We start from the raw sequence: 26,910 nt of genomic DNA on the forward strand, positions 1-26,910 counted from the left end.
ATAGTGAAGGAATGAAGGAAGGAGAGGGCCACACTAGATAGAGCTCTCTCTCTGTGGGTCAGTCGAGGAAAGAAAAAAAAGGAGTCCGACAAACCTACTTTTCCAGTCACGATGATGGTGATGATGATGATGCCGTGTTCTCGCCTGACGTGACTCTCGCTCTCTCTTCATGCGTGGTTGGCCGACCGCCTACTACTATTATTACTGTAGTAAAGGAGAAAAAAAAAAAATTATAGAAATAGTTTCGGGGGGCGCCGCACCTCTTCCACCACCGCCGCCAACGGCCCAACGAACCATCGGGCTCGAGCTGCTGCAACAGTCAGTCAGTCGAGCATCGGCCGTCAAAGTGGGCAGCGCGAAAAACAACGACGCGTAGTCTTACTTCCTGCGTTTGTTTTTGGATTTTTTTTTTTTTGATTTGATCTGATCTGATCGGCCGTGACTTATCCTGTCGTCTGAGGGGTGAGTGGATTTTTTGATAATTATGTTTACATGTGTATACGAATATATATGAATTTTTGGTTCTGTTTTACACAATGTGTTTGCATGTACAGGGTGTCCCAGTAGGAAGGGAGTGTCAGATTTCTGTAGAAACGAATAGAGATAATCGAGGGGGAGCGTTTTGATACGTAACATAAGCAGGGCCGTCTTAAGAGAATCGTGAGCCCCCGGGCCAATTGATTTTGCAGAGGCCCTACCAAACAAATTCTCGAAAATTTCAACCAGGTCTCTATTTTGTGAGACCCCTCTTCGCTTGAGGCCCATGCCTTAAGACCGCACTGAACATAAGGGGTAGGATAGCGGTCTCTGAATATAACGGTGTAGTCCAGGGGTTCTCACACTGTGCGTCGCGGCGCCTTTGACGAAGGTTTTCCGAAGAGATTCTTTGTTGAGCTGCTCTGGGGGAGCAGCGGATAATTGTTGATTAGGGAAAGGGGCACCGCGGCTCCCTTCCCCTAGTGGTCATGTGTCCGCGGGTCCTCAGGATAGTCTGACAAAGAACCGTTTCGTGATATTGAATAGGCTCGCATTAATAAGCTCAACGTGCCCCCCCCCTTTCTGACAATGGTTGGGGGTGTCTCAAAGAGCCGCGGTGCACACTTTGAGATCAACTGATATAGTTTACAGCAGTGGTTCTCAAATTTCTGTCTACCGTGATTGCCTTCCTCTAGTGGTAATGTATCCGCGGCTCCCCAGAGTTGTCGTCTAACAAAGAACCACTTGATGGTGTTGCATAGGCACACGTTCATAAGAATAGCTCACCACGACGCCCCTGACAAAAGTTGGACACCTGCTAGGAGTCACGATGCACAATTTGAGAACCACTGGTCTAAAGTCGTAATTGGAGTAGATGTTATATTCAGAGACTTCTATATGTTGCAAAAGCGCGTCTCTATAATCTCTATCGGCTTCAGCAGAAATCGGACACTCCCGACCTATTGGGACAACCCTTTACCATTCAATACAGGGTGGCCCACAAATTCGTAAATACAGTCGAATCCCGTTTTAACGAATACCGTTATAGCGAAAATCTCGTTTTAAAAAACGAACACTTTTCTAATTGCCCCAGATAAGTTTATATAGGAACAATACGAAAACATAGAATTCCTTTATAACGAAATTTCGTTATAACGAAGTGATTTCTCTGGTCTCTTGGAGTTCGTTATAACGGGATTCGACTGTAGTTTAAAATTTCAAAAACATCGAAGGAATTGGCATGTTTGAATGCCGTTTACAAAAAAAGTTATCCTCACACGAAGAGGGGGGACTTATTATTTATTTTAGTTCAAAATTTTGTCGGTAGATGGAGCTGAGTGTTATTTTTACGGCCCACCGTTTGGGTATGCACCTGCCTCGGGGTTCCAGACTAGAGCCCTGTTGGACCATACATCGCATGTCCCTAGACCAGTGGGGTTTTTAGTGGGTTTCAGAGGAGGTTCTTTATCCCGGAGCTGTGTCAACAACATCATGGGTTCCCTACCAAAAAACGTGATTTTTAGCTCCCCCCCCCCTACAGGCTGGAAGAGGTTGACAAGGCTTTAGCCCAGTGAAAGTCCCCCCCCCCCTCCTCCCGTATAGAATGTTTTCCTCATTTTTTTTTCCTACATCATACAGGCAGTTAAAAGGTGAGGAGAACCCACCGAAAAGTCTTGGATTTTGGGCCCCACTCGGGAATTGTGGGACGGAACGGAGCTGCTACGGCTATCTATAAGACTATCTAAGTCGAATGAGGAAATATATTGCTCCTAAGCCTTAATAGTTTTGTTTTCCGATGTCGGCGGCGTTGGATCCAAAAATTTGGCTCCAAAAAAAGAAAAAATTGTAAAAGAAAAAGCGAAATAATTTTCACACTTTGCGTATTTTTCACGCTCCAAATATTTAAAGGAAGTTGTTTATTTTTGAAATTGAAATGTTTTGGAAATTTTTCCTTCGACCTATTTCATCCCTGGCGGGTGCATACCGAAACCTTGACCGCGCATGCGCATCGGTGAGGCGAGGTGAAAAAGTCCAATTAATTAATTAATTATCATCTCCCACAATTCACGCACAAGTGTCTAATGTCCAATATGATGGGCAGATTCCTAATAGTCCAAGAATGGAAATTATAGGAATTCTTAATGCGTTCTCTTTCATACCTCGCGGGTGGAGACCGAAACCTTGGCCGCGCATGCGCATGGATGACGCGTGAAAAGTATCCAATCAATTAATTGATTATCATCTTCTACAATTCACGCATCGAGTGTCTAATGTGCGACACGATTGGCCATTTTCTAATTATCAGTGAATAGATATTATAGTGACCCATTCCATCCCTGGCGGGTGTAGACCGAAACCTTAGCTGCACTGCGTCAATGAAGCGCGGGAAAAAAAGTTTAACTAATTAATTTTATCACCTTCTATATATATATATATATATATATATATAGAATTCACGCATCAAGTATCTCATGTCCGACATGATTGGCCAATTCCTAATTATAATAATCCAAGTGGGACTATCCCTCCCCGTCGCCAGATCGTCGCCAAAACAGACACACACAATAACAAATGCCGAGATCACGCGAATTCTCGTTCTCGTTCCCACGAAGATATGATAATAATAAATAAATAAATAGAGCGATGGAAATAAATAAATAAACAAACAAACAAAATGTATGCATATATCGCGTGACAACTAGTAAATACGAAGCATTCAAAGAGAGGATCCATTCACGGATCCGTGACCTGAATGAATGGTGGAAACCCCGAAGGAGGAGAATGCCTCTCCGTTTAATGGAATAGAAAATCATAACGTGTGTACATTACAGTGAATACCTCAGCTAACGAGCGCCTCGGCTCGCGAATCTTTCGGCTGATGAAGACTTGGAAGCGAATCTCAAAAAAAAAAAACCAGATGCGTAACACGAAATGCTTTAAATATTTATATTATATATACGCTCATATCTAAGGACGCATTCGGAATATACAGTGTCTGCGTTCTTTATGCCTTTCTTTCAAACCGAACACGGCACAGGCTCTATCGGTTTTAGCCAATTTTAGCCATTGTGCCTGTGAAAGGGCGGGACCGTGTCGGGGAAATCTTTATTATACATAAGGGGCCATTCAAAAATTACGTAAGCAGATTTTCAGCCATTTTTTACCCCCCCCCCCCCCCCCGTCAGCAAAATTTCGCCAGCAGCTTAGAATATTTCATATCTTCAAAAAGGGGTGGTTGATGACGTAAGCAACCTTCAAACCCCCCTCTCTCCCTTGTCATCAAAAGTCAGCAAATCCGAACACCCCCCCCCCCCCGATGCTGACCTGACGTAATAGTTGAATGACCTATAATAGCCATGCATTTGATTCCTGCATTAAATCTATGAATCACTTGAATCCAATTTCAATGACTGAATCGAACAAATTGTTTTCGGGTCATTATCGCCCCCCCCCCACCTCGATGCTGACGTAATACTTGAATGACCCCCCCTAATCAAATGTACGTTGACAGAATCTCATACACACAAAATATTACAGCACAAAAATGAGAAAATTAAAGGAAAACACAATGAATAGAAACAAAAACACAAAAACAGTGCAGAAAGTATAAAAGCGATGCAAAAATGCCAAAGAAGAAGAGCAAATTTTGAAGCATCAATTCACTCAAGATACCCTCGTCCTCCCTCAGACACCTCGGCATATAAAAGAACTGTTGTGGTCGATTGCGTCTCTTCGTCCCCACATTTGGATTTGCTTCCATAAATTTCACCCAGTTTGTGATTTTCATTATTAGAGTTTGCCTTTCTGGTATCTGTCTCCTCCAATTGTCAATATTTCTAATTGCTGGAGCATGTTGATGGTATGGTGCAGTTGCTGGACGTTTGGTGGCGCAATGAAACTAGTTTCCGATTTCTCCGCATCTACAGTCAGGGCGGAGGATTTCGAGGCTTCGTTTTGAGGATTTCGAAGCGGTGGGTTCTTCATGCTTACGCGGGACAGCGTTTCTCAACCTTTCTAAGCCCAAGGACCCGTAAAATATCTGAAACAATTAGACGGACCACTTGTGTCCCGTGGGCGCGGTAGCCCGGTCGATAAGATACTCGCCTAAAGTACCAAAGGATGTTTAGAGGTGTCGCGAGTTCGATCTTCAGCATCTCTCATCTTCCTGTAGATTCTCGTTCATTCAATTTTGAAGCTGTTCATTTTAGCCTTTAATAAGGTTTTGTCTTTTTTATAGCATCCCTTGGTGTTTTAAAAACTTATCTTCAAATTTCGGGCAGAAGTTGGAACGAATCAAACGATTTTCCATAGAAACCTATGGGAAATCGCGTTTCGGTTAACGAATGCGGTTCCAGAACGAATCTTCGTTAGCCGAAGTAAATACTGTAATATTAAAATACAATATGCCATCGCACCACAACAAGCAATTCATCACTACATTCAGGGCACTGCAATGAATAATACAGCACAATAAGAAATGCACCGCAATATGGAGTTCTCTACAATACGCAATGGACGACAATACGCCTTAAGCACTGCATTAGAGTAAGCAATATGGCAGGTGATGCACTAAAATACGCAATGCACCACAATTTACAGTGCACCCCAATAAGCAATGCAGCATAATACGTGATGCATCGCAATAAGCAAGGGGCGCGGTAGCCCAGGTCGATAAGATACTCGCCTAATGTACCAAAGGATGTTTAGAGGTGTCGCGAGTTCGATACCCGGTTCGTCCTTGTCAGAAAGCTTTCCTGACTCAGGGGTACAAAAAAAAACCGGTGACTTGACCGCAGCAAAAAATTGCTACCGCAGGGAGTTCCCCCATCGAAGGGTTAGCGCACCAACATCTCGATGAGTATAAAAAACAAGCCTGCCGTTCGGAATCGGCGATAAATTGTAGGTCCCGGTCTAATTAGCCCTCGTGTGCAGAAAATGACCGTGGTGCGACAAAAATGATCAAAACTTGTGTCCCGTATTTTCATTTGTTCCGAATTGTTTTATACATTTGTCCAGTTTTTTTCAACGAGTTTAATAAACACAACAAATCTAGGAAACAGTTATTTTCCGGATATTATGCTGAGGTGAGCTCGGAAAGAGAAGTCATCACGTCTCCGCCGGGACTCGAACCCAGGTCTCTTGCATACCGGGCAAGCATGCTACACCTACACCACTGGAGACACATGAATCTGCCTTCCTAATTTCACGCACTGTGTCGTGAGGCGTTGAAGTAGCATGCTTGCCCGGTATGCAAGAGGCCTGGGTTCGAGTCCCGGCGGAGACGTGATGACTTTTCTTTCCGAAAATAATATCCGGAAAATAACTGTTTCCTTGATATCTCTGGCTGAGAAAGACGCCATCTATATCTCTCACAACAAATCTAATTAAGCATCGTTGAAAAAAAATGTATAAAACAATTCAGAGCAACTTATATTATCATAATCATAATTATCATTATGATAATTATGGCTATAAATACAAATATTCATCATACGTATTTGTCAGGTATTTTTTCCCAAATTTGTCAGTGATTCTAACTACAATTAAGCAGTGTCTTAAACGCATGGGCCCACCCGGGAACGGCCCGGGGGACTCATGAGAAGAAGAGCCTCACGAAAATGTGAACTGGTTGGAACTTCCCAGGCACGGCCTCAGAAAAATCACTTTTCCTGGGGGGGGGGGGCATGATGGTTATAAGACGGCCCTGCAATTAAGGATTTTGTGGACTTATGGAAAAGTTTTTGATGACAATTGGTGACGCTCCGTATTTTATTGTATTTAAAAGATCCCAGCTCCCTTATATTTCTCAATGAAATATGGTCACCTTTTCATTTGAATGTTTTTTCGTGAAATACATTTTTGTTCACTTCGATTTGTAGCAGCCCTTTATTTCCCCACCCTTTATCCATTTTTGCTGTACTTAGCAAATTTGTCATAAGTTACATCTTTTGGCTGCAATCAGTGATAACCCGTATTTACAGGATCGAAATTTCTGGCATTTTCTTCGATGAAGTATGGTGAATTCAAGTATGAAGGTTAAATTTTTATTTTAAACCTGTATGGATATTACAGGATATTAGTAATATAAATTACAACAATTGAATAATTTTTCATTGTTAGAATCGAATCGTTAGAAAAGAATGCGTGCGGACCACCTAATGTCATCGTCACGGACCAGAGTTGGTTGGCTGACCATAGGTTGAGAAACGCTGATCTAGACTACGGAAACGACTGATTGAGGTATATGCAGTGCAGTCTTAACGCATGGACCCTCAAGAGAAGAGGGAACCTCACAAAAATTCGATTCGGTTGAAATTTTCTAGAATTTACCAGGTAAGGCCACAGAAAAATCACTTGGCCCGGGGGGCCCATAATGCTTTTAAGACGGCCCTGGGTATATGTGTGGTCTACCGCACTATACGAATCAGAGAACTGGATCATAAGCAAAAGAGACACGCGAAACGATTGGAAACACTGGAGATGTGGCACCTGATATGATGATTAGGGGCTCGAATTTCCATAACGTGAAAATCTTAGCAATATGAAAGCATTTATGTCCTAAAAAACATAGAAATATGACCTTGAAATACGAAAATATCACCTTATAATTTGTATCATCTTTTTCAGTTTTTCACTTATCTTATTACATTGAAAACTACACAAAGGTTCAAATCATTTTTAAGCAAAACCACCTGACTCAAAATGAAAATGAAACTCATACTTACCTTTATGCACAATTACTTTCCTTTTAGAACGTTCTTTAATTGCACTAAATTATGAAATGTATTTTGAAATGTTGAAATAAACAAAAATACAAAACTGCTATAATTAAGCTTCTTCTAAGAAAAAAAAAATTGAAGAAACCAACTAAGAGTTCATTTGAAAATCAGAAACGGATGAAGTAATATTTGAAGAAGCCTTTTTCCACATGAAGCTAAAGTCTGATTTCAGGCGTCTCGTTCACTTTCACTTTTCGTGAATAGCAATGTTGATTAACGTTAAATAGCTTTTGAGCTAGAGCATATTAAAAATAAATAGAATAATGTAATATACAGGGTGTCCTGAAAGTGTTAATACGGCCTTTATCTCATTGATCACTTTTTCCTTTCTTTTTCTGTTTCATCAACCGTCCGTCGTGAAGGTAAGATTCCAATTCACAAAACGCTGAAAAGGAAACTCAAAAATTATTCTACACCAGGTTTAAGAGTGAAAATACAGTGTGTCACAAAATAAAAAAATAATAATTCTAGAATGAAGGAAAAAATAATTCTAGAATTATGAAGGAAATAAAATTCTAGAATAAATGAAAAAAATAAAATTCTAGAAGAAATGAAAGAAATAAAATTCTAGAATTAATGAAAGAAATAAATCCGGAATAAATGAAAGAAATCAATCCAGAATAAATGAAAGAAATAAATCCAGAATAAATGAAAGAAATGGATTCAAAATAAATGAAAGAAATAAATCCGAAATAAATGAAAGAAATGAATTCAAAATAAATGAAAGAAATAAATCCGAAATAAATGAAAGAAATAGATCCAGAATAAATGAAAGAAATAAATCCGAAATAAATGAAAGAAATAAATCCGGAATAAATGAAAGAAATAAATCCGGAATAAATGAAAGAAATGAATTCAAAATAAATGAAAGAAATAAATCCGAAATAAATGAAAGAAATGAATTCAGAATAAATGAAAGAAATAAATCCGAAATAAATGAAAGAAATAAATACGGAATAAATGAAAGAAATAAATCCGAAATAAATGAAAGAAATGAATTCAGAATAAATGAAAGAAATAGATCCGAAATAAATGAAAGAAATAGATCCAGAATAAATGAAAGAAATAAATCCGAAATAAATGAAAGAAGTTAATTCAGAATAAATGAAAGAAAGAATTTTAAAAATAATGAAAGAAAATTCTAGAAAAAATGAAAGAAATAATGAAAGAAAATTCTAGAAAAAATGAAAGAAATAATGAAAGAAAATTCTAGAAAAAATGAAAGAAATAATGAAAGAAAATTCTAGAAAAAATGAAAGAAATAATGAAAGAAAATTCTAGAAAAAATGAAAGAAATAATGAAAGAAAATTCTAGAAAAAGTGAAAGAAATAATTTCAAAATTAATGAATGAAATAATTCCAGAATTGATGAAAAATTTAGAATTAGTGAAAAAATAATTTATAAATCAAAATGAGAGATGATTTCGTGACTTCTGTTAGAAACAATTTCACAATGAATAAAATAATAATTACATAATTATTGAAAGAAATGATTTCAAGGTATATTGAGAAGGAAAACAGTTTCAGAATTAACCGAAATAAATAATTAAAGAATCGTTTTGAGTCATTTCAGATTGAAATTAATCTCAGAATTAAATAATTTAACCAGTAATTAATCAAAAACTTTTCCAAAATAAATTAGTTTGAAAAAAAAATTATTTCAGGACTAATCAAAATTGGTAATTAATGAAAAGTTTAACTCGGAGCCCCATGGACCCTTTCTATTTAGATTACCGTAAATTACATGAGTTGGTGGCCGGCGGGCTCCGTGGGACGTTTCAATTTGGCCCGCTGTGTCTGAAAGGTTTAAGACCCTTGGTCTAGACATTCTATTAACTTTTTTTTTATGCATGTATCCCACGTAGAAATGAGGTGACCAAATCATAGATCAGGCATTTGCGACCCGTTGCTCGCGATCACCACGGTGCTTCTGGAAGTACCCAGAGTGCTCGATGCTCGTGTACGATTTCGTGCTCGCGAGCTCTTGATCAAGGCTTCAATTGAACACCTTGTACAAATTGCATTCAAGGATTGAAATCATCCTGATTTTATGCTTTCGCGTGTCGAACTTGCCGTAAGGGTGGTCCATTGATGATGAGCACAGCAGTGCTCGCGACTAGAGAAAGGTTGAAGACCTCTGCAAGACCAACTCTGTTGTGTCAACACCAACTTTAATAGACTAAGGCCGGGATTACATTATGAAAGTTTTAGAAAAGTTCTTTTATAAAACTACGCAACCAATGAGCGTATCGGTTACATCCGTTCGAATGTAACCGTTCGGCTCGTTGGTTGGTTTTTCCTCTCTTCCGATAAATTCCCATTTACCTAATTTCGGAGCCGTTATTTAAACTTATGGTCATTTTCCGTCTTTTTTTTTTAAAGCGCACTTTCGTATTATTAAAAACTTATCTTCCTATTTTGGGCAGCACTTGAAAAAAATTAAATGATTTTCTCTATGAAAAACCCGTGGGAAATCACGTTTCACCTATTAACGAACGTGATTCTGGAACGAGTCATCTTCGTTAGCCGAGAGGGTATCACTGTATATAACTTGGAAATATTTCTCGTATGGCCCCTTTTTATATGTGAAGCACTGCATGGAATGCAACCGGAGTGGGAGGGGGGGGGGGCATAGGGAGGGACGAGAGTGTCAATAACAAAATTTAAAAGTAAAAATATGTACAGTAACTGTTTATACAACGTTTGTAAATTAGAGTCTGGGTCTTTTTTGCTTGTGCGGAAACTTCATCGACATGACAATTATTTACCAAAAGAAAAATTCACCACCATGTTAATTCACCGCTAGGAAAATTCACCTACAAACAATTCATCGACATGAAAATTCACCGACATTAAAATTCACCGCTGGGAAATTCACTGAGAAACAATTCGTTGACGAAGTTACAAAGTGAATGAGTGGGTGAGCAGGATACTGAGTGAGCCAATGACCAAGTAAACAAGTGAGTGAGCAGCTAAACCAATGGGACTGAGTGAGCAAATGTGCGGGTGAGTGAGTAAACAAGTAAGTGAATGAGTAAGGGCCGTATTCACCGACATGGTTTAAACTGTAGTCACAATTTTTGGATAAGAAATCAACATAGATTGGCTTAAAACCCGAATTTAACCAATCCGTGTCGATCTCTTATCAAAAAGTTGTGACTATAGTTCAAACCATGTCGGTGAATACGGCCCTAAGTCACTCATACGGTTACTCACTCACTGGCTTATTCTTCATCAACTCATAATATTCGGTCATTCAGTCATTCCCACATTCATTCACTTGCTCAACCACTCACTCACTCGCTCAATCACTCGGTCACTCACTCGCTCAATCACTCTGTCACTTACTCACGCAGTCATTTCGGTCATTTACTCACTGGTGACGAACTGTTGTCGGTGAGTTTTCCCAGCGGTGATGTGTCCATCGATGAATTGAGTGGCTGTGAATTTTCCGTAAATCGTCTTTTGTAGGGAGGGGGTTCCTGTGTTACGGCCCTGGGCTGCACTATTAAAAAAACACATTCCGTCTTATTTAGTTGTGGTTTATACGCCACTGGGGCACGAACTTGGCCCCGTATTTTGAAGAAAAAGCTTTCGGATGTAGGTCATTGGCTATTTATTGACCATACATTAGGTCGAGACACCGATGATCTAGACGGAAGCGGTCAAATTCTAAAGGGTGAATCGATCAAAAATAGCCTCGACCGTCACGTCCTGTGCATTAGGAATCGTAATCGTCATTCATATATAGATGAATTCCGGATCATTTTCCAAGAATAAGAAGGCGGAATCTAACCAAGATGCCCTACTTTTTTAAATCTCGGGATCTTATAAATACCTAGGTCTTTTAATAATTAGCGATACAGTCTGGGCAATGTTTGATGAAAAATTCCTGTATTTATAAGATCCTGGGATTTAAAAAAGAAGGTGGGGGGGGGGGGGTCAGGGAGAAATATTCACTAGATTCCGCCATCTAAATACTGAGGCGCTAAAAATATGCAATGATTTTTTTTTTGGCGATTTTTTTTGTTATTAAATTCACACCGTGTATTATTTATGTGAGTTTCCCCAACCTGTGGTTTGTGGAACTTCAGGGAGTGGTCAATACCTTTTTTGTCGGACGGGGGATGGACGGACGGAACCTCTTCGCGGTTCCTGCCTTTTCCTTAAGAACCTGTTTTGCATAATGACGGCAACGACGATCCTCGGCGTATTTTTAATGATGACGTCATCATCCCACACATCCTTGCCAGAGAAAGTTGATGGCGATTTGAAGCCGCCCTCGGATGCCTGAACGTGTTATTACGTCACCGCAATGACTCGTTGGGGGCTCGAACTTTTATTCTAGAAAACACAAAACAGGTTCAGATGGAGGCTCATCAGTATTCAGCTCATTCAGCATGAGCAACTCGTGCGTACGCGAAGATTTCTTTTGATCGGATCTCGGATTTTAAATTCCTTAGAGAGATGGCGTGTTCTCGCTTGAATAGTGCAATCGGGTTTGTTTTCAAAAATGCGACGGAGACTGCTGCTCAATGTGGTAAGACTTTTTCTGAGGGACGAAATAGAGGGCATCGATGCCTGAAGACCACACAAAATCGGCTACGCTTACTTTACACATTTGAAATACAGAAATATTTATTGGTAAAAATTTGTTGGTAAAGGGCAGAAGAGAGACACGACTGAATGCGTCGTAGAAGATACACGTGGCCGAATGGGTTATTATTCTTAGGCCGGTATTACACTATAAAAGTGTGATGATAGATGTTTTCCAAAACTTGAAAAAAACAACCAGTAAGCCTATTGGATATATTTCCTCGAATGTGACCAAGACGCTTATTGGTTGCATTTTTCAAGTTTTATAAACGAACTTTCATAAAACTTTTATAGTGTAATCTCGGCCTAAGCCTATTGGATACATTTGCTCGAATGCAACCAAGACGCTTATTGGTTGCATTTTTCAAGTTTTATAAAAGAACTGTTATAAAAGTTTTATAGTGTAATCTCGGCCTTAGTAAATTAAAGAAGAGAGAAAGAGAAAGAAAGAGAGGTATGCCTGAATGCATCGTCTTTAGTAGAGTTTAGAGGGGAGACGGGGCCGAATGCGTCGTTCTTTGTTGAGGAAAAAAAATAGACTAGGCTGATTGGGTCATTCTTAATGAGGGACAGAAGAGAGATGGGGCCGCAATGCGTCGTTCTTGATAGAGCACAGAGGTGAGACTGAGCCGAATAGATCATTTTTAGTAACGGACAGAATAAGGGCAGGACCAAATGGGTCGTACTTGATGGGATAAAGAAGTGCGACATGACTGAATAGGTCCTTCTCGGTAAGGGACAGATGTGAGACACGACCGAATGGGTAGTTCTCATTAGGCGACGGAAAGCAGGATAGGCTGTACAGTAATATATTAGATCAATATTCAGAAGGGACGAAAAGAATGCCAGGACCAAAAGAGGTCTCCTTTAGTGAGAGAATCAGTGTAGAAAGAATAAGTCCGCTGTCCATAAGAGCCAAAACCAGGACAGACACAATCGAAATAACGACGAATTTTCTATTTTTTCCTTGATAAGAAGTGGCTTTTTTGAATTTGAAGCATAATTCTCCGGTTAATGACATACATTCAATTAAAACCTTCTTAACTGTCGCCCTGAGTCAGTCGAGGACTCGGAATGTTCGAGTAAAGAACGAGTCGTCATCGTCGCCATTGGAATCAGAGCGTGAAATTACTTTCGAATAACACATACGGAAAACATATCGAGGAATCCTCAGTTCTGATGGAATAAATTAATTCAATTAATACATGTTTGAAAAAAATCCGATGCAACCATTTGGATCAAAATTTGATGGAAAATATTTCAGGCGCGACATTTGCGTCAGTTGGCGACTAATAATCCTTTCTGTGTGCCGCTACTGGATGCGTATGCCCCTCACTAGGACAAACTATGGACATTGTGACACGGGTTCGGACCAGTGACGACATCGGTTCGATTTCGTTGCCACTGAACGACCTGGAATCCCCGTAGAGTTGCTCAGAGTCCCAGGCAAGCGCGAATCCAGAGAGGGGCTATCGCCCCTCCTAAGAGCCGAATAATGTGAGGGAATTTGTCTGTCTCGTAAAATACGGCACCTACACAATAAGTCGCTTCTCTGACACATCACCCTGGATTCACCTGCCTTAGCTCCATTCGAAGCTGAAGATTCATGCCTCGACTTTATTCGCAGCTGAAGATGCCTGCCTCGCTCCATTCGAATCTGAAGAAATCTGTCTTTGCTCTATTCGCAGCTGAATGCCTACCTCCGCTTTGAACGCAGCGGAAGATGTCTATCTCCGCTCCATCTTCAGCGGAAGATGCCTGCCGCTACTCCATTCGAATCTGAAGAAATCTGCCTTTGCTGTATTCGCAGCTGAAGGTACCTGCCTCGACTTCATTCACAGCTGAAGATGCCTGCCTCTCCTCCATTCGAATCTGAAGAGATCTTCCTTTGCTCTATTCCCAGCTGAAGAGGCCTGCCCCTGCTCCATTCGTATCTGAAGATATCTGCCACCACTTCATTCGTATCTAAAAAAATTTGTCTTTACTGTATTTGCAGCTGAAGATGCCTGCTGGTGCTTCATAGGCGAAGCAGCATATCTTCAGTTTCGGATGAAGCGAAGGCAGACATCTTCAGCTGCGAATGAAGGAAAGGTAGATATCTTCAGCTAAAGATGTGCGTCTCTGCTCTATTCAGAGCTGTAGATAACTGCCTCCACTCAGTTCGAATTTGAAGATGTCTGCCTTCGCTCCAGCGCTGATTTGGGAAGGAGAATGATAGGAGCGAGGCAGATGTCTCCAGTTTCGAATGAAGGGAAGGTAGATATCTTCAGCTGCTAATGAAGAAGAAGCAGACATTTGCATCTGGGAATGGAGCAGAGGTAGGCATCTTCAGCTGTGAATGGAGCGGAGACAGACATCTCAAGCAGTGAATAAACCCGAAGCAGGCATCTTCAATTGCGAAGGCAGGGCAGATATCTTCAGTTTCGAATCGAGCTGAGGCATTCGAATCCAGGCAATACCATGCTAAAGGGGAAATTCAAGTATTACGTAAGCAGACTTTTAGCCATTTTTGACCCCCCCCCCTTGTCAGCAAAAGTCAGCAAATCCGGTACCCCCCCCCCCCTCCGATGCTGACGTAATACTTGAATGACCCCAAAGATATATTTCTAGTGTGGTATTGATCCACGGCATCTTCAGATTCGAATGGTGATAAGGCATCTTCAGTTTCGAATCGAGCGGAGGCATTCGAATCCAGGCAACACCGCACTGAATCCACACTTGTCTTCGACGTATCCCCCCACCGGTTATTACGTGGGACCCGAATATGGGACCGTGGGATGGCAAAAGGTAGGAGCGGCTTCATTTCTCCTTTGTGGGCGAAGAGAACTATCTGTTGTAGAACGTCGTCGAATAAGACGGCCTTGAGAGGTGGATATCACAATGATAATTTCCTTTATACCATTATAATAGTGAAATGAATGGACTCGAGAACAAAAGACCAACTGAAACAAAAAAAAAGCGGCTCGAGCCCAACTGTAAATAGAGAGACACAAAACAGCGGACCTTGGCCCGGAAAGTGATTTTGTCAGAACGCAATGTTTGCACAATATGTGTGTGTGCGGCTTCCTATTAATCACAAGTTTGGCGCAAAATTGCTAGGGAAGTAAAAACGTGTATGGTCGCATGATTAGAGTTCGGATTATACGCCAAATGCATTAAGTTCCATACGCAATTGCATATTTAGCACTTTTTACATTTAAATGCATAAAACCACTGAAATTTTAGAATAAGGCCGGGATTACACTATAAAAACTGTGTCAAAGTTCTTTTATAAAACTTGAAAAATTTAATCAATAAGACTTTCTGTTGCATGCGCTCGAATGTAACCGATGCGCTTATTGGTTGCACATTCTTCAAGTTTTATAAAATAATTTTATCAAACTTTTATAAATGTGTAATCCTTAGTGCATATTTTTTATCCTTTTTTTCTATTCATCGCATTAGACTAACGTTTTCAAGATTATTTTTATCCATTTTTATTCTTCGAATTTGAACAAATTTCTTACATTTTTTCAAGAAAAAATTTCTTTCATATTTACGGCACACTTTTAGGCATTTTTGAATGCATATTTTGTGTCTTTTGCGCATATTTCTGAATTTTACTACATATTTTTCTTTTCTCTTAGTTTTTCTTTCTTTTTTTTTTCTGCATTAATACGCGCTTTTTCTTCATTTTTTGTTGTTTTTCCCCCTTTTTACGGAAACTTCAGCATTTTTAAATGCATATTTTCGCAATTTTCATAACTTTTTTTCATTTTTCGGCACATTCAAATGCTTTTTTTCCCCATTTTTTGTATATTTTTCTTTTTTAGTGCCACACTTCGCTATTATTAGATGAATTTTCATTTTTCTTACATATTTCAGCATTTTCAGAGCACATTTCACAACTTTTTATCACATATAATCCGGGCCCTAGTCATGATAATTCAAGAAGTGACATTGCATTGTGTTTGCACGGTAACATCTCAAGGGATTCGAGATCCAAAGAATTTCTAGGGCCCGTGAGCCCAATACTCCCGAGGCCCCTAGTATTAAGCATGATCCATATGTATTAAAGACCTTTTTACGGTATTGATGAGAAATCTTCGACAGTTTGGGGCCCCCAGGTACCGTTGGTCCACCACTTAATGTCCGTCTTGATAGATCACTATATTCCCCAAATCCCTTCATCGAAGACATGCTTAATATGTAGTATTTATTTTCTGGTAAATTTTTAGTATGAAAAATAAAAAAAAGAGGTTGATCTTTTCCTGCCCCAGGGCTGGAGATTTGAAAGCCCCCCCCCCACCCCTTCCTTGAGGGTGGGGCTCGAAGACAGCTGCCAAAGCTGCTGGGTGGCCACCACCACCCAGGATGAGTAAACGATTGATATATAAAGTATATGAACCCACGGGATTGATTGTTAGTTATGGTAGACTGAAATGAAAATGTACTCTCTCTCTCTACTGTGCATTAATTTGAGCCTATCCCCTCTGAAATAAATTTCAGGGTACGGGCATTTGGGCCCGAAGATGATCAGTTGGTTGGGTCCAAGTCTTGGATCAAGGTCACCTTTAATAGGAACATCGGAATCCTTCGATTGGAATACGGCGGACACCAGGGATGACTCAGACTCTGGCAATCACTGTCTGGTCATAGGCAGGATTTCCACGGGCCTCTCGAAAGCAAATTCATTGTGTAAAATGCAAAAAAATGGATCCGTTTAATGAGTTCTAAATGAAGGCGCCATCTATCGGTGGTCGCATGAAGCTCGTAAGAAAAACATCTATATTCCTCCGGGTTTCCAACAAGTAACTCGGGCTTACCGAATGTACTGAAAACCTCTTTTGTTTTGTCACACCCAAGGTTCGACAAGATGGAGGACGAGGGCCAGCTCTTCAACTACAGCTGTTCGTCGGGCCTGCTGCTGCCGCTCATCAATGAGTTCACTTGGTCCCGGCACGCCAGGAGCTTCCTGTACCTACTAGCCCTGCTTTACTGCTTCCTCGGCGTCGCCATCATCGCCGACATCTTCATGTGCGCCATCGAGAAGATCACCAGCAGCACCAGGCAGATAGTGCTATCGACGGGCAACGAGGCCGAGCCCGAGGTCATAGAGGTCAAGGTCTGGAACGACACCGTCGCTAACTTGACCCTCATGGCATTGGGATCCAGCGCTCCCGAAATCCTGCTCTCGATCATCGAGATCATCGGCAATGGGTTCGTTCAATTTCCATTAGACTTTCAAACTAATGTGCTTATTTTTGCGCTAATCGAGACAAAAGCTCCACGACATCTTGAAAATAGCCACCCCCCACTCCCCTCCCCGAGGGTCAGAATCTTTGGCTGCCTACACCCAGGCCCGGCGGGTGCGAAGGTCGCGATCGCACTGGGCAGCTAAAGTTTAGGGGGGCCACAAAACGGGGTAAAAATGATTTGATTACATTCGACTTTTAAAAACGAATTTAAATCCCCTTCGCTTACAAAAGATTGGCAACTAATTCGGGTGATCTCTATTTGAAGAATCAGTAACATTGTCCTAACCTAACCGCACGTTGCAAAAAGGAAAAGAAGGTCAAGGGAAGAAAAGTAGAAGGAAAAGAAAAAACAAATGAAAAGAAAACAGTATAATAAGTAAATACAAATGAGAGGGGGAATAGAGATAAGAGAGTAGGATAGATTTCTCTTTTCCCCTCACCCTAACTGTTCTCTTTCACTCTTGTATGTATATAGCAGAAGGATGCATCAAATGTGGGGGGAAAAAATCACTAATAGAGTATAGAAATAAACAAGGGATATGTAAAAAGAGAACCACTTCGTAGGGTTACAACAAAGCCTCGCGATGATGAGGAGAGAGAGGAAAGAAAGCAGAGATAACTTGTTTGAATTTATTCCACCGGCGTTTGGACGCAATATTACGTCTTTGACCGTAAAGTGGCTAATTTGCATTTTTTCTTAACAAAGTAAGTAATCGCTTAAAATATTGTCAAATACGACCTGAAATTCAGACCTCTCTCTGAGGCCTAATATTCAAAAATCCAAGGCCTAAAACTGATATATCTAAGATCTAAAATTCAGACATCCATCTAAGACCTGAAATTTAGACATCAAACTCTGTGTGTGTGTGTGTGTGTGTGTGTGTGTGTGGGGGGGGGGGGGGGGGTAGAGTTTTGACATGGTGAGGAGCCATGAATTCCGTCTATAATTAGATTAAGGCGTGAGTCAGAACCAGAGGAGGATTCATGGTTATGCCCCCTTTGGACAACACAAATTTTGACACCCATCCTTCGTTCTAGTCTGATTTTTTTAGCCGTTCTAAGTTGTAGCCCCCCCCCCCCAATTCCTGTAAATACGCTTTTGTCTTCGAGCCACTCTTTTGGGCCGCTGTGGTGGTCAAATGGTCATAGTAACGGACTCGCATCGCGGGTTCGAGCCCCACCGTCACCACAGTGGTGGTCGGCTGAAGTTGGTTTCTCCTGTGGTTCCCAACTTCGAGGCGCCAATACGAGCCGATCTCCCCATTAAAAAGTCTCGCCACGGAGAGAAACAGGCCTACAAACGATAAATAATTCAATCATTACACTTCACTCATAGCTAGAAAAACTGGTAGCAGATACACATAACAAGCCTTACACAGAAACAGACTTCACGCGCGGTTTCACTACACGTTCACGCACATTCCATCGTCCACAAATTCGTTAGAGGTTCCGCAGAGGAATATGGACGAGGTACATGTGTCTGGTTTAGTAGTAGCCACTCTTCTGGTGACTGTTTTTGTCACTCACTGACCTGGTACATCGTGCTCTATGTTACTCCCATGCTTACACGCTCTCTAGGCCACCCTTTTGGTCGCTCATTGAACTACCTGCCCCCCCCACTCTCTAGTTCCCTCTTTTGGTCATTCTCTCGTGCTCGCACACGCTCTAGGTCACTCTTTGGTTACACTCATACTCACAAAATGTCTAATCCATTCTTTTGATCACTCACTGACATGATTCTATGATTTCACTCTTTTGGTTGCTCCCAAGCTCAAAAAATCTCTAGGTCGGTCAATGTTTCGGCAACTCAAGAGCTTGCACATTGTTTTAGTCACTCATCGGAGAGTTACACAGATGCACATTGTTTAATCTCAACTATATTTTATACGCGCCCTTTCGTGAGTTAACACGGTGGTGAGAATTGCCACAATGGGGGATGTGCATAATTTATTTATTTTATTTTAATTATTAATCGTCCCGGCGATTTCACGCCCGTGGGCCCACTTGAGTAAGACCATGGGGTCCCCCAACGGATCGTCGGAGGCCCCCTAAGCCGGCTATAATTAGCTACATTTACTACTACTTTATCGTACGCCAACTGCGGCCATATCGCCGTTTATCAATTTACTGCAGATAGAGTTGGATTGGAAATGAAGGCGCCATCTATCATTAACCACCTCAGATTCGTTAGGGGAAAGAACTTGTTATCTATGTTCTACACCGGGATGTAACCCATGGACCTAACGGTAGCCTTCATGGTAGACAAACATCTTACCTCTGCGCCACTTGGGAATTGGGATCCCTAGACTTGAATCTTTGGCGGGCCCATAATCAGGCCCATGATCCATGGGACCCCCACTGAAGGGAATTTGGTTTACGGAAACTTCGCCCCACATCACGTTTCGTCCCCGGTACATTTCGCCTGCCCTGACCGTATGAGTGATCGTGTAAGTGACCGTACGAGTGACCAAGTGAGTTGGACATTCATCCCCCGGATGTTTCACAACCGACATTTTGCATTGTGTAAATATTATGTGAGTTACGCCACACACTCACTTGGTCATTCAAACGGTATTTCACTTGGTCACACACCGGCCACGCACTTTGTCACTCTTACAGTCACTCACATGGTCATTCACTCAACCATGCAGCCACTCGCAAAACTCATATGGGCACTCATATGGGAGTCACTCACTCGGTCAATCATCCGGTTACGCACTCATTCAGTAAATCACACACTTACTTGGTCACTCGAACAATCACTCACTCATAAGGTTGGTTCGCCTGCCCTGACAAAACGGTCAGGGCGAAACGTTAGGTGCGAAGTTTCCGTGGACAAAAACGTAGCAGGGGGGCAAAATTTCCGGATTCCTGTGAATTCTTAGTGCGAAAAACAAGAAAATGATTAAAACGAAAACCCCGTCCTGGACACCCAAGCTGGAGTCCTGTCAGCCCCCCACCATTGCGGGGAGGCCATCATTTTATTCATACGAAGATACCGAAAAAAAAATGTTGAGTTTGGAATCACCAAATGGTGATTGGCGGCCATTAAAAAAAACCGTTTCTCACCAACAATGTGTTCTTAAACATGAAAACACATTGTTGCGAGATGTATTATTGTACGGGAAAACACGAGTCACAACAGATGGAAGGCTAGTCATTGTTGGCCACTTTCTATTGTTCCCGTTCAGGTATATAAAACGCGGACACGTTGTTGTCAAAGTGATTAGGCTCGCCGTTACGCCGTTGGGTCCAGGGTCTAGCAGCCTAGGATCCCTCGGTGGACACTGAGGTTAATCCCCGTGAGAAGGTGATGCGGGAAGAGGAGAGGTAAAGGGTTAATGCATCAGAACTTGGGGACGGTAGCGTCGGATTACAAAAAGGGAAACCTAATGTGGGTTGGGGGAAGTGGCAGTGGTTTCCTGGTCCAGAACCTACCAAGCGACGCCCTTTTTTTTCATTAAGAGAGGGCGCCGGGCCCATTCAGTATTTTGACTGAATGCCCGAGTTTAATTTAAACGTACGTGACACGGTATTGCTAGTCTATCCATCAAAACGCTACAGGGGGCGTACGATAGGATGGGCCGTGTTGGGTCATGTCCAAAGACGGGGGAGGGGTATTCTTTACCCTCCGCCACGTTCGATTTATCCTTCTGACGTCCGGGCTTGGGTGATTTATATTTCCCCCCAGTTTTAAATTCCCGGGTATCCTTGGGGAGCTGACCGAATTCGCTAGCTGTGTCGGCTTCTTGGAAACCCGGGAACGGGCATTTTTTTGGATCCATGTTTTGCTTTCGGATCCGGAGCAAAACTACTGGCCTGGAGAAAGTTTGCTAGCGCTCTTATCCGGGCCTGTTTACCCGACGAGGGGGTTTCGGCCCCTTTGTATTGGGGTGATTGGATACCTCGAGCCTGGCCGTGGTTGGTCGGCGACGGCGGACTTTCACCCGAAAAGAAAGACCGCCCGAGACCAATTGCGGTGTGATCAATAAATGAAAGTATTTAAATCTAGAAAATGGTTTGCAATGTTTAGCAATATTCGGTTCAGTGGTGATTGCGCCATCTATGTTACGGGTTCGCTATGGAACCCCAATTTTTTTTTTCCAATTCATCAGCAGAGCCTTGATTATATGCACTAAAAAAAGCAAAATATACACTAAAAGAAGGGAAAATATACACTAAAAAAAAAGGGAAAATATGCACATAAAAAAATGGGAAAATATGCACTAAAAAAAGGGAAAATATGCATTAAAAATGCTGAAATATGCACTAAAAATAGATAAATCTACATTTAAATGTGCCGAGCTATACTATGAAATCAAAAATATGGATGAAAAATGAAAATTCCATTCATTAATGCCAAAATATGTCAATAATGAAAAATATACGCAAAAAGTGAAAAAAAAAATGCATTCGAAAGTGCTGAAAAAAATTCATAAAAATTATGGAAATACGCATTTAAAAATATGCATAAAACAAAAAAAAAATATGCATGAAATAAAAAATATGCACTTATTAGTGCTGAAATTTGCCTAAACAGCGAAAATATGCACAAAAATGAAAAAAAAGTGAATTTAAAAATGCAGAAATATGACCTAAAAATGAAAAATATGCATATTAGAAGCACTGAAGAATGACCGAACCTAAAAGAAAAATATGCAGTAAAACTAGGAAATATGCGCAAAAAATGAACACATTTATATTAGAAGTGCAAAAATGTGCCTTTAAAAATGCCTAAAAATATTCCCTAAAATGAACAACAATCAATGGTGAAATATTTTCTTGAAGAAAAAAAAATGAAAGAAATTTGATTAAATTTGAAGAATCAAAAGATAAAAATAATCTTGCAAACATTAGTACATTGCGATTAATGGGGGGGAAAATGCCCCATTTTAATCACAATGTACTCATTAAGTCATCAAAATTTTTAAATATGTACTCATTTAAAAATTTTGGTGACTTTATGCATTTATATGCACTTAGTATAAAAATTGCCAAAATATGCAATTGCACATGCGCTTATGCATGTGCATATAATCCGGGCTCTCTTCATCAGTTATATCTGGGGGGACGGGAGGGGTGTTTCCCACATTATCGAGATTTTTCAGGGGCGCTTTTTATCGTAAATTGATTGTGCACTAAAAATGAACCAGAAAAATAAGCTTCCTCTAGGCCCTTCAGCCATATGTGAGCATGCTGAAAACAATTATGATCAGCCAACCCTCCGGCGTACAAGCCGCACAAGTAGAACGACCACGCAAACTTACTACAGTCGAAACCGCTTATTAGAATCAAGGATGATGTTAATGTCATCCTGGTATTGTTGTCACTGTTTCAAAGAACGAACCAATATTGGAAAAAAATCATTTGAAGTTATCGGGACTTCGTATAATGTTATCAATCGGGATCGGATTCTTATGACCTAAAAAACATGGAAATATGACCTTAAAATTTGAAAAAAAAAAATGGCCTCTTACAGTTTCCCCCGTTGTTTCATCTCTTCTTATTGAGATTAAAAATAAATAAATACAAAACACTCCTCAATTTAGCATTTTAATTGAAATTCTTTCACCAAATTCGAATGAAAACACGCCTACCTTATACACAATAACTGCTTTTCGGTACAGTTCTAGAAGCGCATTGAATTTTTTTGAGATGCAGTTTCAAATGTTTATAAAAAAACTGCTATTTTTTTAGTTTTTTCTAAGAAATATTTGAGGAAAAACTATTCTTTGCAAAGTTTTTCCCCCTTCAAAAATTCGTTAAAAATCACCAGATGGAGCAATATGTGAAGAAGGCTTGTCACGAAGCAGACGTCCGTTGTGCAATCTCGTAGATTGCTTTCTCTCAAGCTGAACTTCGATGTTGCAGAAAATTGAATCAGTTTTGCGCTGGAAACTTTTAACATATTTAACGAAACATAATACAGTGGTACCATCGGTCCTTGCTCTTTTAAACCGAGCACAACTCCGGTCTACCGTCATCGTGTGCGTCGAAAGTGTGTCTATGTCTATACTTAACTGTGAGTGTGTGTGTGTTTAATACGCCTAACCGTCTACATGCGTACCCGGGGGAGAGGGGGGGGGGAGGATTGTGCTTGAAGTTGTGTGTGGTGCTGCGATCTATACTTCGAATCGGGAATGAAGTTGAATATTTGTACAGTTTCAGGCACGTCTACAACAAGCAGAGGGCAGGAGGATCGGATGCCACAGGCAATGAACCCAAGAAAGACGCCAAGTTTGCTTTTTGCTCGTTCAAAATTATGAAGGGATGGGGGGTGCTAATATGGGCACTTGCCCCGGATGATATTTGTGTTTGGTTGCGGTCCTGGTCGTAGGATCTATTCCGAGATTTTTTCAGCGTGGGAAATCGACTCAGATTTCGGCCTGAAGCTGGAAAAAAAAGGGCAGAAAACCAAACACTACTTGGCCACCAGTGCGATTCAAACCATGTCCTTGTGATACAATTCCTTCACGATGCTGAGAAATCACCATCGGTGAATCACCATGACCATCACCAAATCACCATCACTACCATCGGTGCTGAGAAAATTCTCCCCTAAAGGCTTGAAGTTATTAAATACCGTAGCACTCTGAACACTCAACGCAGCTCCAGAATTACAGGAAGGGACAAATGGGGGGGGGGGGGGCAAAAATATTAAACTTGATAGAGAAAAAAATTTTAGGGATAAAATAAATTGGAAAAGTAATTTTTACTTCAAGACTTGATGAAAAAAAAAACCATATTTATAGATAATTTTTTTGATCATTTTTGTCGCACCACGGCCATTTTCTGCACACGAGGGCTAATTAGACCGGGACCTACAATTTATTGCCGATTCCGAACGGCAGGCTTGTTTTTTTTTTTTATACTCGTCGAGGGGTTGGTGCGCTAACCCCTCGATGGGGGACTCCCTGCGGTAGCAATTTTTGGTGCGGTCAAGTCGCCGTTTTTTGTTGTACCCCTGTTACAGGCGGTTGCCCAATCCGAAAACATTTCCATGCTTGCATCAGCAGCTGTGAGAAACGGGGCTGGCTAACTTCACAGGCTGGTGTCCGCGCCTTTTATTCACTGTCGCGCAAATTCACATACGGTTTCTTCTTCTTCCCCAGGTTACATTTGCATGTGTATGGGTGCTCTTTTTCTCCCGATAAATTTCAACAAGAATGCCGTTGTAACGTTTGCGGAGCGGCCGTTTCGAAACGCACGCTTGCGTTCCATGTTAGGCCATGCTTTCTTCGATGACAATTGTTTGTATTGGTGGGTACTATCACCTCTTCGAGGTTTTCCCATCTTTTCTGAATCACCCTGGGGCGCGGTAGCCCAGGTCGATAAGATACTCGCCTAAAGTACCAAAGGATGTTTAGAGGTGTCGCGAGTTCGATACCCGGTTCGTCCTTGTCAGAAAACTTTCCTGACACAGGGGTACAACAAAAAACGGTGACTTGACCGCAGCAAAAAATTGCTACCGCAGGGAGTTCCCCTATCGAGGGGTTAGCGCACCAACCTCTCGACGAGTATAAAAAACAAGCCTGCCGTTCGGAATCGGCAATAAATTGTAGGTCCCGGTCTAATTAGCCCTCGTGTGCAGGAAATGACCGTGGTGCGACAAAAATGATCAAATGACCATATTTATAGAACTTTGGGGTTTTATAGTGACCGGGAACAATGGCAAAACCGCATTTGCTCCCCCTGACAAAAATCCCTGTGTTTAGAGGCATTGATTTTGTTGGGGTGCCCGAATGAATAAGATCTTTGGCGTGCGCTTCAGAGTTTTCACTTTAGACATATAGTATGAGGATGGATCCTCCGAAAACAACGAAAAGGCTACCGGAAATGAAAAAGTTTTTTTTTCCCAAAAGAAGAAGAAAAAAGAGATAAGAATTCTTTCTCTCTCTTTCTTATTTTACGATATCACCGAAAAAAAATGCGCAGAGATTAAAATTTTGGCTGATAAAAATCAACGCTTAAAATATGACTTTTCATAATGTAAAAAAATATGACGCGTCATAAAATTCCGAGCCTTTTTTTTCCGGATGAAAATTTCTTTTTTTTTTGCGCTTTCCGTGAAGCTAAGGTTAACCAAACATTTTTGCCCCCTGTAAGTTATCGTTATCAGCAGGCTGCAAGACTACGTACGAGGCTAAAAGGTGTTCTCACCTTCCTCCCTTGTTGACAGCAATTTGCGTACTTGCGTATCCGACTACGCTGAAAACGTCATTTCGGAAGAAGAAATATAAATTTTCATTATTTTAATATTTGTTGTAATTCCAAAACAGGCCTTGTTTTATTTATATGACGATTAGAATTGCGTTCACTTCCGTGTTGCGTTTTTAAATACAAGTAATACGTGAATAAAAACTTTAAACGTGTTTTACAGATGCTATTTCTGACATTTTACTTGAGTTTGAAACATGATTTCAAAAAAATCTATTCATTGAATAATCATTACGAAATTTTAATATGATATTTCGCTGCTTATTGTTGACGTTATGAACCAAAATCCAAGAGTTTGCCATGTTGGACCCGATCGAATGCCTTCTGGAAATCAAGGTAAACAACATCTACATTTTTGCTCTTACCCAAAGCCGCTGTTACGTGATCATATAATACTTTGAATTGTGGTTCATAACCTGTACCATTATTATCTGAATGTACTGTGAAAATAACAAAACATTTGATTTTTTTTTAGAATTTTTTTGCAATCGTGTTTCAAATATTACGCGAATTTTGCTTAAAATTGGACATAAAAACGACTTTGTCATAGACAATGACATATTAGGTAGTGGAAAATACATAATTGTTTTCACCAGAGACACTTTCTATAAAAAAATGACATTAAAATTCACTCCAGTACCATTTTATGGAAAAGTGCTGTCCAAAGTAGTCGGATACCTTAATGTCACAATCTGTCCGTAATTTTCGCTTGGATCCATGTTCGTGTTTAGTTGCTTTAGGAATGGCCTGTCTAACAGTGCAAGCAAATGTATGACAAAAAAAACCCTTTCCTTCAGTTCTTGATCAGTTCCTTTCAGTTGACCAGATTCAAATTTATTTTTCCGAGAGGCTTTCCTCAAGGGAGCCATGAAACGTATGTGCACATTAAAAAAAACAATTATAACTCCTCAAAGTGGCCGAATAAGAAAAAACTGCAGAATTTTAGCTTTAACGAAAAATAATGATAATAATCCCAATTTTAGAATTTAAAAAAATGAAATGATTTAATGTTTCGCAACCAATGATGTAGCAGAGAAAAACAGAATTGTCCCGTTTTCCTAATACCAGTTTACCGGTTCGCAACTTCGAGGTGCGAATGCAAGCCGATCTCCCCATTAAAAAGTCTCGCCGCATAGAGCAACAGGCCCACAACGATAAAATCTTCAAATATTACACTTCACTCATAGTTAAAAAAAATATGTGGTAGATGGCAGCACTATAACAAGCATTACACAGCAAGCTTCACGTTAGGTTCATAACACAGTCATGCACATCCCAACATGTACCAATTCGTTAGAAATTCAGCAGAGGAATATAGACGAGGTACATGTATGGTTTAGTAGTAATACCAGTTTACCATACATCCCGTTCCCATCAAACGGGATTTACGGTCACCGTGCTTACAAACGGGATTCTTTTCGGACGTAGTTATGATTCGGTTATTGTTTTCGGAAACTCCGAGCCCCTGGGGATGTGATCATATTAGTAAGTGGCGTGGACTTTATAACCGCCTTTTTTGGCCTACTTTTCATAGACGTAAGCGAGAAGAGGGGTTCGAATTTTTTTCTTCTGAAGATTTTTTTACATTTTCCCTGCAAAATAAT

The 26,910-nt window shown here is 40.7% G+C and overlaps 1 protein-coding gene across 1 annotated transcript in view; it reads left to right on the forward strand.

Moving 5' to 3' along the window:
- Window positions 1-325: 325 nt before the first annotated feature.
- Window positions 326-26,910, forward strand: part of LOC149065869 (sodium/calcium exchanger Calx-like) — a 45,402-nt gene continuing 18,817 nt past the window's right edge. Inside the window, exons 1-2 of the mRNA XM_089253377.1 lie at window positions 326-462; window positions 16,698-17,051. Coding sequence (XP_089109503.1) covers window positions 16,708-17,051 — 344 coding nt within the window. The 5' untranslated portion in view covers window positions 326-462; window positions 16,698-16,707. The remainder of the gene's footprint in view (window positions 463-16,697; window positions 17,052-26,910) is intronic.

The sequence above is a fragment of the Pholcus phalangioides genome, unplaced genomic scaffold (genome assembly GCF_987345545.1).
Source record: "Pholcus phalangioides strain wild (caught in Gottingen) unplaced genomic scaffold, Ppha-v1.0 ptg000037l_1, whole genome shotgun sequence".
NCBI lineage: Eukaryota > Metazoa > Arthropoda > Arachnida > Araneae > Pholcidae > Pholcus > Pholcus phalangioides.